Source organism: Dryobates pubescens, chromosome 15 (genome assembly GCF_014839835.1).
Source record: "Dryobates pubescens isolate bDryPub1 chromosome 15, bDryPub1.pri, whole genome shotgun sequence".
Classification (NCBI taxonomy): domain Eukaryota; kingdom Metazoa; phylum Chordata; class Aves; order Piciformes; family Picidae; genus Dryobates; species Dryobates pubescens.
Window position 1 is genome coordinate 14127046 of NC_071626.1, and position 17699 is coordinate 14144744.

At 43.0% G+C, this 17699-nt stretch overlaps 2 protein-coding genes across 2 annotated transcripts in view; one reads left to right on the forward strand and one right to left on the reverse strand.

Moving 5' to 3' along the window:
• Positions 1 to 2743, forward strand: part of KIAA1549 (KIAA1549 ortholog) — a 125887-nt gene extending 123144 nt beyond the window's left edge. Inside the window, exon 22 of the mRNA XM_054168090.1 lies at positions 688 to 2743. Within this exon, the coding sequence (XP_054024065.1) occupies positions 688 to 942 (255 nt within the window). The 3' untranslated portion in view covers positions 943 to 2743. The remainder of the gene's footprint in view (positions 1 to 687) is intronic.
• An 8152-nt stretch (positions 2744 to 10895) lies between these two features.
• On the reverse strand, positions 10896 to 14267 carry TMEM213 (transmembrane protein 213). Its single transcript, XM_009896374.2, has 3 exons — positions 13957 to 14267; positions 11841 to 11906; positions 10896 to 11156 (listed from the first exon to the last, which is right to left on the reverse strand). The coding sequence occupies exons 1-3, from the start codon at positions 14036 to 14038 to the stop codon at positions 10987 to 10989; spliced, it is 318 nt and encodes a 105-aa protein (XP_009894676.1). The 5' UTR covers positions 14039 to 14267; the 3' UTR covers positions 10896 to 10986.
• Positions 14268 to 17699: the final 3432 nt, after the last annotated feature.

Sequence of the window (17699 nt, forward strand, 5' to 3'; positions counted from 1 at the left end):
CTTCCCTCTTGTTTTGTTAGGAAATACATATTACCAATACCAAACAAATGCAGAATTAACCCATTTCTACCCTGAAACAATGGCTGTTCCTAAACAGGGACAGTGTTTCTCGGATACATAAAACAGCTGTAGAGTGTAGAAAAAGTTAAGCTTTCCAATTTGAATAATTTCCTCCTGCTTGCTGCTTCTATTGACAGTGTTTTCCTGGACACTAGTTAGCCACAGGGTCCTCACAAGCATACAGTCTGAGCAGGCAAGCCAGGCAGAGAAGGAGAATGAGAAGCTGAAGGTAGTAGTATGTCTATTTATAGACAGGATGGAGAAATGACACCTGGGAAGAGAGTGATTTGCCTGTTGTCTTTTAGCAAGCTGATGGGAAGTCTTCCCACCTCCTTCCACTTCAGTTTGTAAATGTATCATAGATTAGAAAGGGAGTCAGACATTTTAATAGAAGCTCAAAGATTTTCAAAATCCCTGCTCTTGAGGCAGTCCAGTGATTTCGTGTACGCTTGTTGTTTCGTTCTCCATAAAGAGGAATCATTCATTCATACAGCAGAAGAACAGTGGCAGCAGATAGATGCATCTCCATGCTGCTTTCCCTCTGTTCTTTGTCTTTTTGCTTTCTTGTCTTTTCTGAGATCTCATCTTTGTTCAGAGATTACAATAACGCTTTCTACCTTTTTCCAGACGCATACGCATGGACACCAAGAATATTCCTCCTCACCAGTATTCCAGATGCAGAGGACTTCAGCCAGGCAGCCTTCGGCACCCCCTGCTCAGCTTCCACACAACAGCCTTCAGGGCCAGGGCCTTTGCTACACCACCAGTTCCACTGAGGACCTCCAGCCAGGTCACTCTTCAGCCTCTCTTATCAAAGCAATCAGAGAAGAACTCCTACGACTTTCTCAGAAACAGACAACAGTGCAGAACTTCCACAGCTGATTTAGCATTCCCTTGCAAATCTGCCAGGTATCCGCTTCCTATGGAAGCAAAGACTTAGAGGAAATCGGCAATGTTGTTCACTGAAAAGAATGAACTTCCACAGCTCTGTTGACAGCACTCTGGAAAATACTTAAAAGGCAACAAAATGAGGACAGTAAGGAGAGATGGGGGACAAACAAGGAAAGCCATCAGTGTCATCAAGAGTAATATTAATTAATCTGCTAATATTACGGTGCTCCTCTCCCTCAGCCTCAAACAAATAAACCTTAGGTCAAGTACTGAACACTCAAAACAACAAAATAATCACGGGATCAAACTCCAAGTATGAAAGACTCCTTTTTCTAAGGAAGTAGGTGAAAGTTTGAATAAAATGACATTTTGCAAGAGACTGCAAGTATTCTGCTCTCTCTAGTATTTATGGGGAACTGGTTTGTATTGCTGTTCTGCAGGATTATAAACTGTGTCAGCTCAAGGGTTTTGAAGGTGTGATCCTACATAAGAATCACTTTGGTTATCAGGAACAATGGGACTGCTTAAAATAAAAGTCTTTATGACCTACTTGTAACAAACTGGAACGATAATTGTTATAGCTCTCTGCTTCCAAATGGAGCTACCCTCTGCACTCTTCCTTGTTTTCCTTCTGGTGCTGAAGCTTCAAGTGTTCCTTCATCTTCAATGTTTGCAAAGTGAAACATTGGCCTTGTATAATTAAGAAAATATCTGTAGACTCATTCAGGCTGGAAAAACAAAGCAAAGCATCCAAACAGAAAGGGCTCAGTATTAATTTTGCTTGAAAATTATTGAAAACTAGGAGAAGAATTACCAGTCACAGCTGAATTGGGGGCAATGTGTGTCTTTGAAAAGGATATTTGCATACTATACGCTCTTGCAAGACCGGCGATAAAGTTTTGCCACTCTGTAGTTTGCTTTGTGGACAGAAACCCATCCAGCCTGACTGTTACAGGGTCACCAGCATTATGTTATAAATTGATGTCCTAAATCATTGCTTATGTTTGGATCTGAATAATTTTAGTGAAAGTCAGTGACAGTTAGAGCATTAACATAGGCTTAGGTTTGCGGTTTTGAGACAGTTTCTATATTTATACTTGTTTCCACTGTCCCTTTGGACAAAGGGTACACGTTATCCCCATGGTAAGGATGGAACGTGCCATGGAACTGTTTGTTGCTGTTTTTTTCCAGAGCTTTAATTTAATATTAGCTACGAATTTACTAATATCCGGCCCTGGCATAATTGTAACTGACATAATACATGCGGAAATTTTGCTTAAGTCGTGATTTGTTGGAGTGTATTTCTTTTCAGGTCAGACTAAACTAAAGCTAACAAACTGGCACAGAGAGAGAGAGTAAGCTCAGTGTTAGTCAGAAGACTTGGGAGCATTGCCCTAGGAAAACGAAAAGCAAAGCTATTTGGTGCTGCAGCGTGGGCATTTCAAACACTAGCATATGGCAGTCATAAAGGGGCTAAGAACAGTAGTCTACCAAAAAGATCTTTGGGCAGCTGATCAGGGTAAGGCTGTGTTTGCCTCACTCACTAGGGTAAAAAGGGCATTGGTGAAATACAGGTGTGTAGCACATTGGTATGGAAGGTTTTGGCTATGAAATCTATTCCTAGTTCCAGTGCAGAGTTCAGTAGCTGTAACAGGACCAACTCAGGCTGAAATGAGAACAGGTAGGACGCCATGGAAGAACCTTACATACTCTGTTCATGAAATGTGTACAAAATACTAACTGCCAAAGCCAAAACGAGGAAGGAACTGGTTGCTTGATGATGTAGTGGGGGGGAGGTGAAGTGAGGGGCGGGGGGTGGAGAAGGTATGTTTCCCTCCTTATTAGGAAGCCCAGTTACTTTTCTCTTTAGTGATGGCCATCTAAAGCCTGAATGAAACAATTTTGAGGGACTTACTGTAGCAAACCAGTCTAAATCAATTCCCAGTTCCCTGGCTAATGCCTCGTGGGCCCGGCTAAAGGTTTGTATGGAATCAGAAGACCAGCATGCTTGTGAACAGCAGAACCAACAGGTGATTGTTTTGAAGCTTTTAAGCTTTTTGTTTGATAATCACTTCTAGGATAAAAATTAAGCAGCATTTCTTTTTCTGCCAAATGTGTGAAGATCGCTGTTGCCAATATTTCAGAAACACGTCAGGTTTTGCGGAATGAAGACCGTATCAATGTTCATTTGGTCTTTTGGCGGTGTTGAAGCTGATGCTTCCTCAGCATTCTCATTAAAACTCTCTCATAGCCCATATCCTTCTCCAGCTTAATTCTGCAGTGAGGTCAGATGCCAGTACTTACAATATTTGCACATTACTGTGACTTCATTTCAAGGAAATGTAGACTTCTCAAAAATAAGTTCATTGTCTGGCTGATGGTTCCAGCTATTCAGGAAGGAACACAAACTAAGGGCCTTGAAAGTTAGAGGTATTTCAGCTATTTCTCTTGCACTTTTGCTACTAATGGTAATGCTATTGTGATACCCTCTCATTCTGTGTTTGAAAGCGTTATCCTTTTTATTTTCAATCTCAAGTCTTACAAAGAACACGTGCAGGATAAATGTGCAGTGGTAAATATGTGACTTTCTGATGCAAAAATCCCCCTTTAAAACTTTACAAGTTCATGGGGCAGGACAGTAAAATGCAAGAAAAAGAAAAAGCTCTGTTTAGAAGTTACATTCTCAGATCTGATCCACTGTCCACAGAAATCCTACAGCATGATATGTACCTTCATACCGTAAAGAAAGTAATTCCTAAGACACCAGTTTCAAGGATGGTCAGAGAGACTGATGCTTTGCTTTCTGCAGCTGTAGGAAAACCTGGCTTTCGTGTTCTACAAAAGAACTCTGTGGAATGCATGTGCCAAAATATGGGAACTGAGGAACAAAAAAAATCTACCTGTGAGCTTCTGCATCCCCATGTGCCTGAGCTCTTTTCCCAATTTTTTTTCCCCATTAAAGGGGAGGAGACCAATTTTTATTTTTTTTTCTGAAATTTAAAATGTCCTGAATTTAAGTATCTGTTAATGAGTCTACCAGGTTCTGAAAACACTAGCCAGATGAGTAGTTGGTACAGGCACAGAAAGCTGTTACCAACAGTTATATCCACTTCCATGACTAAACCATCTGGTTCATGGAATCCTTGGGCTCTTCTCTTTCTTCACAATTTTCCTTGGCATTTGTGTTTAGTCTGTGTTTAGTTTGGCATGCAGAAGAGCTTGGAGAGATGAGAGCTATGTAATTTAGCTTGGTTGGTTTGCTTTCCCATTTCATGGCCAAAATGTTGACCTCTAGCCTGCTTTTTGATTCTCTTTGGAGCTAGGTGAAATTTTACAATTCTTTTTCATTCAGTCAATTTGAAAGTCAGGGCATGCTTCAGTACTATAAAATACTCTCTACGTGGTCCTGTCAGTGACTCTGAGGATGTGACTCAGGAGAGAAAATCTTGCTTTTTGGAGGAGTGATTTGCATAAGCTCTGGACTCATGATGTTAAATATGCACACTTTGGAGCAGGAAGGGGAATTTCACTAACCCTTTGCAACATACTGGACTTGCAGTGGTTTACAGTAGGCTTCAGACATAGTGGTTGAAGAGCAGCAGCATCACACACTGTGTATCACCTCTGCACCCAAAGGAGTGGTTGGTGAGATGTTGGCTACCCCAGTATCATGCACTTTATGCACACACATGAATATGTAAATAGCTTGATCACCCAAAAGTGCATGTCCCTACCAAGGGCTGATATCAGAGCCTTTAAATTAGACTGCTAAGGTCAGGGCTACAGCCTGTTTACAGGCAATTTCCTAAGAACCAAAACAGCTGACACTTCTGTGTGTTGACTCACAGCTTGAAAACATGTTAGATGGATCACACAAAGGAAGCTGGTGTCTGAACCCAAGTGAAGTCACCAGTTGTGAGATGTGGGTGACAGTAGGCAGTTGAACTTATTTTTTCAACCTCTAACCTTCACTGTGTTCTCCCTTTTTCCTGCTTTAACAATGTGTCATCTTAACGAAGAAAAGGGAGTTTCCCATTCCATGTCTTATTGAGCAGTTCTTTGTCAACAGGTGCCAGTCCTGTCCAAGAGATTTGAAGTGGCAGGATGAAAAATCCTCATGACTTTGAGGTGGGAATATGTGGGCCTTTTTTTTTTTTTTTCTGCAGCAGGGAAGAAATTTTGACACACACCCCCCAAAAAATCAGCTGTTTGGTGTTTCCTGAGTATGGATGGAAAGCTGAAGATGGATTAAAAATAAAAGCATGACATCTGGTTGTCAAAGGCAAAGGAGAATAATCAGGTCTTCAGGACCACCTGTGACAGTACGCTAAAACAGGCAGATAAAATCTTACGGACTCCCCCTGCCCCAATTCAAGCTGATTGCATAGCACAAGCCTACTTCTATGCTGGTCTGTACAAGTGAGGAACATCTCTCATCAGGAGACTCCCAAAAGCAGGTTACCAGGGCTTTGGAGTTTCTCTAGGGCAGTTCAGATGTGCCTGGAGAAAAGCAGCAGCTTTAAAGTGCTTAAATGTGGAAATAAAATCCAGTTCTTTTTTGTGATTGGCATCTTCTCCCTCTTCCTGTTCCATTTTATTTCAAAAGGGGAGGAAATCCTGGGGATGTAATCAGCTGTCACTAGTCTGCTATCATTCATGTATTCCACTGCTTGTAGGTCATAAGTACTGAAGAAGCAGAAATTAGGAATGAAAGTTGGGGGCAATACTGATGAAGATTCACTGTAGTTTTGCAATATTGTGAGTGCACTTGAGTGCTTCCCAAGTCAGGTGTCTCTGTTATAGTGAGTATCCCTTGAAATTCAGCTTATGTCAGAAGGAGGACTGTAAAATTTTTCTTCTGTATCGCTGGCAATAATTCAATGAGGTCAGAGCAAGCTCAGCTTGTGGCAGGTCATACCAATAGGATTGGTAGTTCAGATCCAAGTGTTGGTCTGCATATTGTCCGTGGTCACATCTGCATGAGTGCCTCTGAAAACCATTTAGCTGCATGTATGCTTTGGAAGGAGAATTTATCCTACACATTTTTTTAGTACAGTTTGGGATACACTTGGCAAGATGTCTACCTTTGATGTACAAGTCCCAGGGTGAGTTCACTCACCTTGAAAGTAGGAAACTTGAGAAGCAAAAATCCTTGGAGTTGCACTGCGTTTTTAGAGACTTTTCCGGAGTAGAGCTGCAGTCCTGTGAATCCCACTGAAGACTGATAAAAAATCTTTATGTCAGTACTAGAAAAATACACATCCTTTGCACTTCATACTTTGTAGAGCTGGAATGTTTTCTCCTGATTTTGTGTTACTTTTTCCTGATATTATATTTGTATGGCCACTCCTGTTTAGTTTTGAGTAGTCCTTACTCCATAACTGGAAGTTTATGTTTAGGCTGTTACATCTTGCCTTAATTGGAATAAAATGTTGACACATTTGAACAAATGCTCTGAAGAGTCTTTTGAAATGAATGCTGAACCTCCAACGGTCCCTGACAGGGTGGGTTTCAGCTTCACTTAGTGATGATCTTATTGTCAAATGTAGAACAGGCAAAGTGAAATGAGAATTAAGAGAGTAAAGAGAGTCTAAAAGATGAAAGTTATTGCTTTGCATTTCCAATTAAATTCTGATGTACATAGTTCTTAAGAGCTCTGTCATGCTGCCATGAAAACATCTTGAAGATTTTCATCCAAGGCTTCCCAGAAGTCAGTTTTCTCATCAAGGCTGTTTGAGCATTTTAGTGCTGTGCAAGATTTAAAAGCAGCAGCCTGGATATTGTTTGTTTGAAGAAAAAAAATATATATATATATTCCAGGAAAATTAATGTGGTGTTATATGTGGCAGTGTACTATGCTCTTTTGGTCCTGAAATGGAGATCTGAAAGAAACTTGTCTAAAGAAATAGGAATTAAAAAAATATTGCAAGAATGAAACATCAAGAAGCTTTTCTCCTTGGACTTGAAGGAGGAAGCATTGTGGATTAGCCACTATCAGCAGTACATGAGCATAGCTGCCAGATAAGTAATTGCTCAGCATCAATGCAATGCAGGTGTCTGGGACATCCACAAACTCGTGAACTGGATTTGTTAGGCAACTCAACCCTGGATAAAATGATTTCAGGTAAGTTGTATTGCGTTTCGCATGGAACGCTTCATAAAGTATTTCCATGGATGGGTTTGATCCTTATGGCAGTTTCTGTCTTCAGGCTTTGTGATGGCAGCTTTCTACAAGAACACTTCGAGATTAGAGGTGAGGAATCTCCCATTTAGAAGATTTCTAAATGTGCAGTCAAGTATTTATGTTATTGTTACATCCTCCTGTACATCACTGCCATGTGGAAGAAAATTTGCTAGGAGACTGGAAACCACAACCTTGCTTTCACAGAGTTGAACTGCAAAGAAATTAACAGAAGTTTGTCACTTCCAGGAGATGGCATCACTGACAAAATGTTGCCTACAATAGTCTTACTTCTGTCTGGAAGCAAGGCAGTAAAGAGCACTTTTTCCTGCAGCTTTACACTTCAGAATCCCATAGCACTAATGCCAGTGAGCATTATTTGCACCTTTGTGTACGAATGAACTACCCAACATCTGTACGAGACATTAGTATAGCTCAGTTTAGGTATGGTGATTTCTTCATCTATTTGAGCTCAGAGGGTTGCCACATTAGAACTGAATGTTATTGGATTGATCTGATTTAAATATATGGTTGTCTTAAATAAAGCCTCTCATTTGAAATAGTTGAAAGGTGACACACTGTTTAACTTGGTGCACAAACTCAGCAGTGATTATGTGAGGTGGTTTGTGGAAAGTGAGATCAAGAGAGAAGGGTGGAGGTAAACAGGAGCACAAAAGTTGAAGAACAGAAATCATTGCAAGGTATTACTGCATTAAACTACCTACAGTCCTCCAAGGATTAGTTTCTAAATGCCAGGGGAAAAGACTTCTGTATCAGAAGAGTGCTGGATTTCACCTGTGAGCTGGACAGAGGAAGGGATTGGAAGGAAGGATTGTGTGCAGCGTGGTTTTTATCATCCCCAATTATCTGCTGCTAGGAGAGGGAGCTGGACTAGAGGAGTCTTTGATCCCACCTTGTTGTTGGAACAGCATGGGAAAGGTCTGTACAGCCTGTGACATCTTTGTCTAAATTAGATTATGAGTTGGACCAGACTCTTGGTTCCCTCAAGTGGCAAACCGAGTTGTAATGGGGACCTTTGGAGAAATGGAGGAAAAAGATTTAGGACTGAGTGTGTGCTGCTGGTGTTAGTTCATGCTAACCCCAAAGTATACATCTGTCAGGTTTACAGATAGAAGATGTGACTCTGCCACTCACAGTGGCAGAGAGAAAATGTTAGCTTTTACAATTAATTTAGTTCCTTAGACCTTAGAGCAAAGGGCATGATGACAAATAGGGTGTGGGGTTTGTAACAGAGATTCATTTGCTGATCACTGAGACTAAACACCTTTCCCTGGTGAATGTAGAGAGGCTTTCTTTTTGGAGGGAGAAATCAGTTTTATGTCATTGTGACATAAAAGCCCCTCAACCATTATTTCTGATAGGGGAGCAGAATACTTAAATGATTGTGTCTTTAGATTTTGTCCAATTGGACAGGAAATGTCTGTGTGTCTCAGAGCTGTGCATTTTTTGCCAAGCTGCTAGCAGATTTGGGAGACAATACTGCATTATTTCCCCCGTGTTTATTTCCTGAAGCTTATTACAAAATAGGAGTTGGAAATATACTTTCTGAAAAGCACATATTTGATTCTGAGGCAGAAACCTGCATCTAGGTTCCTGCACTGAATTCCACAACAGATGCTGGTTCTGCTGGGACGACAAAATAAGCAGGATCTGGAGGGTAAGGATGAGAGAGGGTGATTGCTTCCCAAGAATGCCTGTCTTTCATTCTTTGGCTGTGTATTAATTACAATCATTTTCTGAATTCATAGTTTTTTAACGGCTTTATCAAAATTCTTGCAGTGTCCCAGTACAGAACACCTTTTCTTATGAATTTAACCTCCATCTTTTCTCTGTGTGTTTCGTGTGAGTAGGAAGCTCTGATGCTTGCCAATTTTCATCCCTCTGGTGATTTTGCAAAGAGTAATCATTGTAAAGTGCAATTGCTTAATATGTAGCTCATTCACTAAAACCCCAAGGACAGAGGCAGTGAGTAATGCAAGCCATTAGCAGAGCAATGGTATCTAAATAGATGAAGAGTCATGCATCAAGTACCAATCCGTTTAGTCTTGAATTAGAATTTAAGGAATCACTGGTCAGATGTGATTGATACTATCTCCAGACAAATTAAAGTAGTTACCCTGGAATGCTGTGCTACTGCTAATGCTTTTTTCTTCTGGTATTAGAAGTGCTGATCAGTTACATGTCCCTGCTGCCCTGTTTGTCTGCCTGAAAGGTTGTAGACCAAGTGCTGTCTCTGTCTCTTTCCAGGCACTACATATGTTCATGCCCGAAATTCAGAAACCTTGTCCAGAAAACATGATAAAAATGTCCTGGTTTAATCAGCAGAATTTAGGGTTCAAACTCCTGGTCTTCAGTCACACTTATTTTTATCCAGCCATTCAGATTTCAAGCATTTTTTTGCCTTTCTTTGTACTAAATCAAGTGAGTTGGAATCAGTTTATTTTTTATCTCATTCCAGAGATGAACTTTTTGTCTGAGGACAATGGTGCTCAATGCATACTTTGCCTCGGTCTTTAGCACTGGAGCCAGCAGTTCCCCTGGACACCCAGCTTCATGTACTAGGACTCAGGGAGGTGAATCAGAATGGGGTCATCACAGTAAATGAGGAAGTGGTCCATGACCTGCTACACTGCTTAGACTCATACAAGTCTGTGGGGCTGGATGGGCTACACCCAAGGGTGCTGAAGGAGTTGGCAGATGTGCTTGCCATTATTTACCTGAAGTCCTGGCTAACTGGTCCCAATAGAGTGGAGGGTAGCAAATGTAACACCTATCTACAAGAAAGAAAGATCCAGGAAACTATAGGCCTGTCAGTCTGACTTCAGTACCAGGGAAGGTCATGAAGCAGGTCATCTCAAGCGCCATTACACACCATATAGAGGACAACCAGGGGATCAGGCCCAGTCAGCATGGGTTTTTCTATTTCAGTTGATCTCTAGCAGATTTGCTAACCCTGTGCATGTCTAGATGAGCTTAACACTGATTTATTGCTTTACTAATGGATAGAAATCAAACTTGTTCAACTGCACCAAACCAGACAGTTTGACTGTGGTTGGGCAAACCCTTCTGCATGAATATTTCATATTAGAATCATGTTTCCAACAATTTGGGTTAGGTAATTCCTTGCCATTATAAGTTTTATCAATATAAACCAGTAAATGAAAATTGTTCTATCAATAAGGATGTTTATTATTATCTTGTGTAAGCAGGAGCAGTTTTATGCATGACTTGGATATGCTGGTTTGAACCTGCTTACCATAGATCAGCTTAGCTTAGTTGCAGAGACAGGTGCAAGCTGAATAAGCAACTTCCAGTTCCTAAAAAACATTTTACACATAAACTGCACTGGGAAAAATAGCTTTAATTTCAAACCATCCCAAAAAATTCTTAAGTTTCCATAGCAGAGTTTTCACTGATATCAATTAATAGACTTGAAAACACCACAGGTTAGTGAGAGAGAAGAATTTGGTATAGCCACTGAGTTACATCCACTTAGAGATGTAACCTGGCCTATAACTTAGTAATGGGTTGGTTAGAATCGATGATCCAGAAAACAGCTTTGTCCACTTTCTGTTGTAAAGTCAGCATGTCATTGCTGCTGACATACTCACAGCAAGAATAGAAGAGCTCAGGTAAAAGGTTTTCTGTGCACTGTGGGATACATGGTGGCTTGCAGGGACTTGCCTGCTCCACACTTCGACTTGGGGTGGCTGAAGCCCCAGCAGGTGCCCTGCCTTTTTTGGCTGGAGGTTTTTTGAAGTGACTGAAAAGCTTTGTCAGTCTGTCTGCACCTCCCTGCTCCCTAGTGCTGCTGTTTGCTGGTTTGTCCTGCTTCAGGCCACCAAGTATTTTGGTTCATCAGGGCGGAGTTTCGTGATCTTGTCCACACAGAGCAGGATGAGGGTCAGAAACCAGAGGCTCCAGCCGACAGCCGCTGCGATCCACCCATAATCATCCACGCTTGTCGGGCAGCACACAGCTGCTTGTGGGCAGAAGTTCACATCTGATAGCAAAGAAATTAAATTAGCTGATAAGACACCAAGTATGCACCAGGTTTTCTTAGCAGATAAGACAGTGACTTCACTGTGTGATCTGTCTGTCTGCCTTGACATCCTTCCCCTAAGATTGGCTCTTAACCTGGGCAATGGCAATATTCAATTTCATTTGTATGTCTTGGCCTTGCTTGGCCAAACATCTGAGCTGCTCTTCTTACCCCTGTGCCCCCCATTGGCAAAACCTTTTAAAACACCTACTTAGCCTCTCCTCAGTCAGTTTTAGGAATAGTGCAGGACTGTGGGAATACGTGATGTTTGAGATGGTGTAAGACTCTGGGAGGACTGGTGAGATCCTGTGTTGGCTGGAACTGGTTGTTTGGAGAAGACTTGGAAGAGCTGGGAGAAAGAGCCACTCTTGGGAATCCACATTGTGTCTACAGATAGTCTGGTAGGGAGCTTTGGGACACACAAATTGAATTAGCTATGAATTAGTCTGTTCAAAGCTATGAGTTGATCTGAGCATACCTAAGTTGTTATACTGTGTGTGCCAGCGGAGTAATCTTAGAAATGAGTCCTAGGTTTTCATCTGCAATGGAAGCCTTGGCAAACCCTTTTCCAGGACAGCCTCTCAGTCACCTGTGTAGTCTCAGCACCTGGCTTTATCATGGTAGTGATGAATTATGAAGACTTACTAAGACATGGTGCTTCGTACTCAGTTGTGAGCATAGAGCTTGAAACATTGGAACCATCTTCAGCTTCTGCCAGAGGGAAAGCACAGGAGAAAAAGCAAGTTGGATTAGAAAAACAATACTGGGCATCAAGCATGAAAATCTGAAAGCCATTGTCCCTGCGGAGGTGTGTAGAATGGAAACAGCTTGAAGTTAAGTTCCCACCCCTAAACCTTTCTGCATCAGGCTGGGCTTTCTCATCCCACTATTGCCAACACAGGCTCTAGCGGGACCTGCTTCTAGCACCAGCCACAAGGAGCAACTGAATTACTGCACGTCTACCTGAATGTAACTCTGCTGTGAAGCGTTCACTCAGAGCTCAAAATAGCCACCATCCTTTCCCAAGCTACAGGAGCAGAACAAGCAAGGACAGAAATGAGAGAGACCATTCAGAGGCATGGGGAGATCCATAGCCAGCAAGCTGTACTTCTACCTTCTTTTGCCTTTAGAAAATTGCTAGTAACTGTGGGATGGGAAAGAGTCTGGCAGAGCTCAGCCCATCTCTGCAGAGCCTCAATAGACCCACCACAGCCTTGTTAGGAAGCTTTGGCTTTGCTGAAATTCAGGTGCAGCTGCATCTGAAACTGTTCTGCCTGGGCTCCAGTTGAGGCCAGCATGATAACCAGGTCAGGTTGGAAAATGCAACCTACAGAAACAAGGAAGGAAGGTAGAGGGAAGTGGGCTTCAGTGGATGTTTTGCCTCTTTATCCTGCTTCCTACCTAGAAACAGCATCAACCTGTCCCCTGCTGCAAAAGGAAGTCAAAGTAATATCCTATACCACTATAAACTGTACAGTTCAAGTTCACCCAGGTGAAGTGTCCTATGCTGAAATGGTCCACTGCAAGGATACATGAGAAACAGCTTGGAGATGCTACAGGAGTAGGAATCCGAACTGCATGCAGGTAGAGGGGTTCCAATGTACTGTTGTCCCACAGACCCAGCAGAGGCTATGAGAGAACTTTTTCCAGTCAAATCAGCATTCTGGCCTCATAATTTGGAGTGTGGTAGAAAGAGAAAATAAATTCCAGCTTGATTTCACTGAAGACATCGATGTAATGGCTCGGGTTTAGTTTCAGCTCAGGAAAACAAAACAGATCAGGACCTTTGATCAAATTTTTGCTTTGAGTTTGGTATTTTCCAAGAAACACCAAATAAAATGGTGGTGTTCTGCAGGAGATGTCTACCTTGGGGTCACATGCTGCTGTCCAGCTTTGCATTTTACACTGACTGATCAGCAGCAGCACCAGAGTTTAGGGCCACTGACACAATGGGAGAGGGTCCCTGCACAGCCTGCTCCAGGGAAGGGTCTGAGTACTCCCCATTCCTTTTTCTGACTCTGCTAGGGTTTCCTGAATGACCTTGGCCAAGCCCATAATTTGTTTTCTGAGTTAATAAATACCTCACAGGAGCACTGGGAAGACTCATTAAAAACTCTGTATGACCTGTTGAAGAAAGTGTTCCAGCATATAGTGTTGGTTCATGTTTATAGACTTTCCAGCCTAAAGGATAGGCTGTTGAAGCTAACCCATCTTTAAATATCTTGACAGGTCTTAACCGGTGCTGATATATAAATGCAGGCAGCAGTCTGATGGGAAAGGAACAGCTCACAGGGCTCATTTACATTTTGTTTTTTTAGGCAGCTTCTCCAACTAAGTGGGCACCAGAGCCAGATTTCCTGCAAAAAGCACCTAATAAGGTCTAAATCAGACTATAGTGAGCTGCTTGGATGGTATTTCAAATAGTCCCTTGCCTCAGCAAGCACATGAAGTCCAGGTAATTGTGGTCCCCTACCTCCTTGTTATTCAGCAGAGCAACCTGCAACTCAGCCACATTTACAGTGGATCTGTGACTAGATGTCTGAAGCATATCTCTTCAGAAAGATGCTGTGATCAATCATGTCAGATAATTCTCATTAGAATTAATCAGTTCTAGCTCCTTACACTTTTTAGACGAGACAAGGAAGTCTGCCTGGTTTTCAAAGCACAAATCACTGTCTGTGGGCAATATAGTTATATATTGAGAAGAAGTGGGGGGGGAAAGGCAGAGTATATAGATTGAAGCATAAGACAAGAGAAATACCTGCTGAGCAGGAAAACCGGAGCACACTGGTGAAGAAGAGCGCTGCAAAGGCTGCCCAGGGCTTGCGGGAGAAGCGCTTCATGCTGAGGGTGCAGCTCCCACCTAAGCAGCCACACAGATCAGGTCTCTGTCGCTGGCAGCTCTGGTTCAGCAAATCCTCAATAAGCTCAGAGAGCCAGTGTGCAAGGCAGAGGGTGGAGCAAAGGAGCTTCCTGCTGCCAGGACACCTTGAACTTGCCTGCCACAACAGAGTGAGGTAAAGAGAAGGGCTCTGACCAAAACAGCTCTAGCAGTGGGTGCATACCAGTGCTGAGGCAGGTGGAGTGTCCCTGAAGGTCACGCCTGAAGGTTTCTCTCCAGGATCTGCTTCTATTGGAAGGAGAAAGGCCCCTGCAGTCAGCCCTTCCTGATGGGATCCCAGGCAACTTCTGTCTTCTGAGTCTCCTTTTGGTCCTGTGAAGAGGAGCTAATACAGCTGAAAAGGAACCAAGGGTAGAGAATTTGTCTCCCTGTTTGGCTGTTCTTTTGCATGGTTTTGACCAGAGTCACTCCCCAAAACTTCACAGCAGTGATGAGTTTTTGAAAGGGCTTTGCAGAAGCCTAAAAACCCCCAGCGTCTGGTCGCACTGATGCACTAGCTGTTGGGTTAACACAGGCTGTGGGCATGCTTCCACTGAGAAAAAGGGTGAAATGAGTTGCTTCACGGAGGCTACTGGCAAGTGTTCCACAGGTACAGTGGCCTTTCTTTAAGGACCTGCCTTGAGTTGGGATCAGTGCAAGCCCGTGACTTCTGTACTGGAGAAGTTGCTGCTGTTCTCATTCCATGAGTGCAACTTTGTTACTGCCTCCATCATGTACAACATGATGCTGAAAGAGCCTTTCTTCTCTAGTAGTTACCTTGCCTCCTCCATGATATGAGCAGAGCCAGAAACTGCATCCTGGCACCAGCACAGGTGGAATGTTGCTGACAAAATTGTATCAGCTGAAGGGTGAGATTTTTTTCTCAGATCCTGGCTGGAAAAGCCACACTGTTGAAGTGCTTGTGGTGTTGTCCTGGTCTGACAAGCACCATACATGCTCCTGTTCCCCATGCTGGTGGCCCTGCCTGCTCCTGTCTTCAATCCACCACAATGTCCTTGTTAGAGAAAATTTCAGGCATTAAATCGGGCAGGAAGGCAGTGGGAGAGGTGGGCTCCACAGTGAGCAGGTTGATGGTGCTCTTTCACACCCATGGCTTTGGATATTCATGTGAGAATGAAGCTGTCTAGGGACTGTTGAGGATGTGCAGCCATCCCATGGGAGGCAAGGGAGAGGGTGCCATAGGCAGCAATCCTAGTACAATGGACAGTATCTAAAAGTGTTTTTTTCTCCACACTACTGGAATCCACATGGAGGGGGCATAATATAATTCTGACAGGAACTGCAGTGAGCTGCATGTAACAGGGTGCTGCTGTGCCAGACTCTAATGTTGGTTTGGTTTCCCTTTAAGGAAAGGCTTGTGAGCAAAACCCACAAAAGCTTAGCTATGCCCAGAGTTTCTGCACCATCAACCTGCTTGTCCTCCCTGCTGTCCAGCCCCCACCACTGGAAAAGTTCTGCACTGCTCCAGCTACCAGCATTTTCATCACACAGGGGTACATGTGCAAACAGAGGTTTCTCCTGGAGAAAGGGCATGCCAAGCTGCAGATGAAGACAGGCCAGCTGAAATGGGTGTGTTTACCCACCTTGGCTCCTTGTTTTTCTGTCAACATGCTGCTGGGGCTGGCAGAGTTAGGCTTGTTCCAGCTGGTCTGCAACAGCTGCCTCCTGCTGCTGGGGTGTGCATGGCCCTGTCCTTTGGCTGGCACCTGAGGGGTGACCCAAGGTGTGCCATGCTCAGCTGTCAGCCAGGCCAAGTGCATGACCTCATTGTTTTTGCCCTTGGTACACATGAGTCATGGCAGAAGAAATGCTGTAAAAATGCTCCAACTGCTCAGAATTCAGACCTGCTTGAAACTAGCCTGTAGCGCAGTCTTCACCTCTGCCTCATTTCAGTGGCCAAGTCCTTTCATGCCAGCTGTGTTTTCATCTGAGCACTCCATGACATGAAAAGTGAAGTCTTTACTGGGGAAAGCTCTCCACTTTCTTCCAGCTTCACCTTTTCCTCCTGGATTTCTCATTCATGATTCCCATTGAAAGTTGACCTGAGAGTTAATTTTGCAAAAATGAGTGCAAAAATACAAAACATTTGAGGGGAAATGCTATTGCATGCACGATTCAATGTGTCATTAAATGTCTTTTGAATTGTAACTTTTGTCTAAATACTCTTTGTCAGCTTTTAGGTAAATGTGCCCATTTCTGATGGATGCTGAAAATGCTTTCCCCAATTAATAGAGTGCATTTCTTTTCCTTTCCAAAATGTGTTCAGAAGGGGCCACCTCAAAAGTCTCCTAAAGCAGTGAAGAGGCTGCACTTGGCTTCAGTGCTTTTTGGATTGGCTTGGAAGTGAAGGCTTTGCTTGGTAAGTTCAGACACAATGCAAGCCCTGTAAAATCATCTCCTGATGCCAGTTTAGTTTTGTTTCATTTCTTCTGTGTAACACATAGATATTTCAGTGTTTAACTGCCCAAAGAGTGATAAAACTCTTCAAAGCCTTCCCCCAACTGGGTTTCTAGGCACTGAAGAAACTCTTGTCTCCCCAGGACTGCCCTGCCACATGACTGCAGCACCAGCAAAGACAGGGGCTTCCTTTAATTCTCCAGGCAAGACTCTGCTTACTCTAAAATTAGGTTCTTCCTTGCTCCTCCCTCTGAAGACAGTGTGTAGGGCTGCTGGTCATCTTGATCATAGAATTATTTCACTTGCAAAAGACCTTTAGAATCAAGTCCAAGCACTTTGTAGTCTAACTACCAAGTCTGGTGCGTGTCCCTCAGCACCACATCTCTGTGTCTTCTAAACATCTCCAGGGATAGTGATTCAACCACCTCCCTTGGAAACCTGTTCCAGTGTTTGATAGCCCTTTCAGTGTAAATGTTCTTCTAATATCCAATCTAAACCTCCCCTAGTGCAACTTCATTTCCTCTTGTCCTACAAATTGTCACTACGGAGAAGAGAGGAACAGTGGGCAATACCCACTGGCTGGTATATCTTGTGTCACAGAGAGGTTCACAGTTAAGCATCTCTGATGACCAAGATCACCTCCAGGTGTGTCTCTTAGAAAGTTCTTACCTGTACCACACCCATACACACTCATTCTGTATGTTTGTGTGTGTGTATATATACATATATTTTCTGTTTACATAGGCAACATGTTTGTAGTTTTAATTCCAAATGAAAGTTTATTGCTGCTGCTATTTTGTTCCGTCCCAGGAATGACCAGCATGACAGCAACTGAACCACAGCATGGTATTTAACACAGGGCAAAACCCACCACCCACAAGAGCACAGCAGAGCAGGTATATCATCTCTGAACACATCAGTGATAAGACAAAACACGTTTTTTTCCATGTGACCCTTGAGTTTGGGTTAACTACGTCCCTATTCTTGTTTCAGGGTGCTCAGTTGCTGCAATAGGAAGGAACTTTGGTGAAAGAGAGTTGAAAAATTAACATTGCATGTAGCCATGCAAAACCTTCTGCACAGTGGGGCTAAGCATGGAGTGATTGTAGCTGAGATACTGATCCCAGAGCCAGCTACAGCTGCATGAAACTTCCCCATGCTGGTGAAAGTGATGACAGCCTGAGTGGAGAGGCTGCATGTTTGAG

Coding starts and splice junctions, on each gene's coding strand:
- TMEM213 (XM_009896374.2), bottom strand. CDS start 14,038: ATGAAGCGCTTCTCCCGCAAGCCCTGGGCAGCCTTTGCAGCGCTCTTC. Junction 11,907..13,956: donor CCGGTTTTCCTGCTCAGCAG/GTATTTCTCTTG, acceptor TCCCTCTGGCAG/AAGCTGAAGATGGTTCCAAT. Junction 11,157..11,840: donor GTACGAAGCACCATGTCTTA/GTAAGTCTTCAT, acceptor CTTTGCTATCAG/ATGTGAACTTCTGCCCACAA.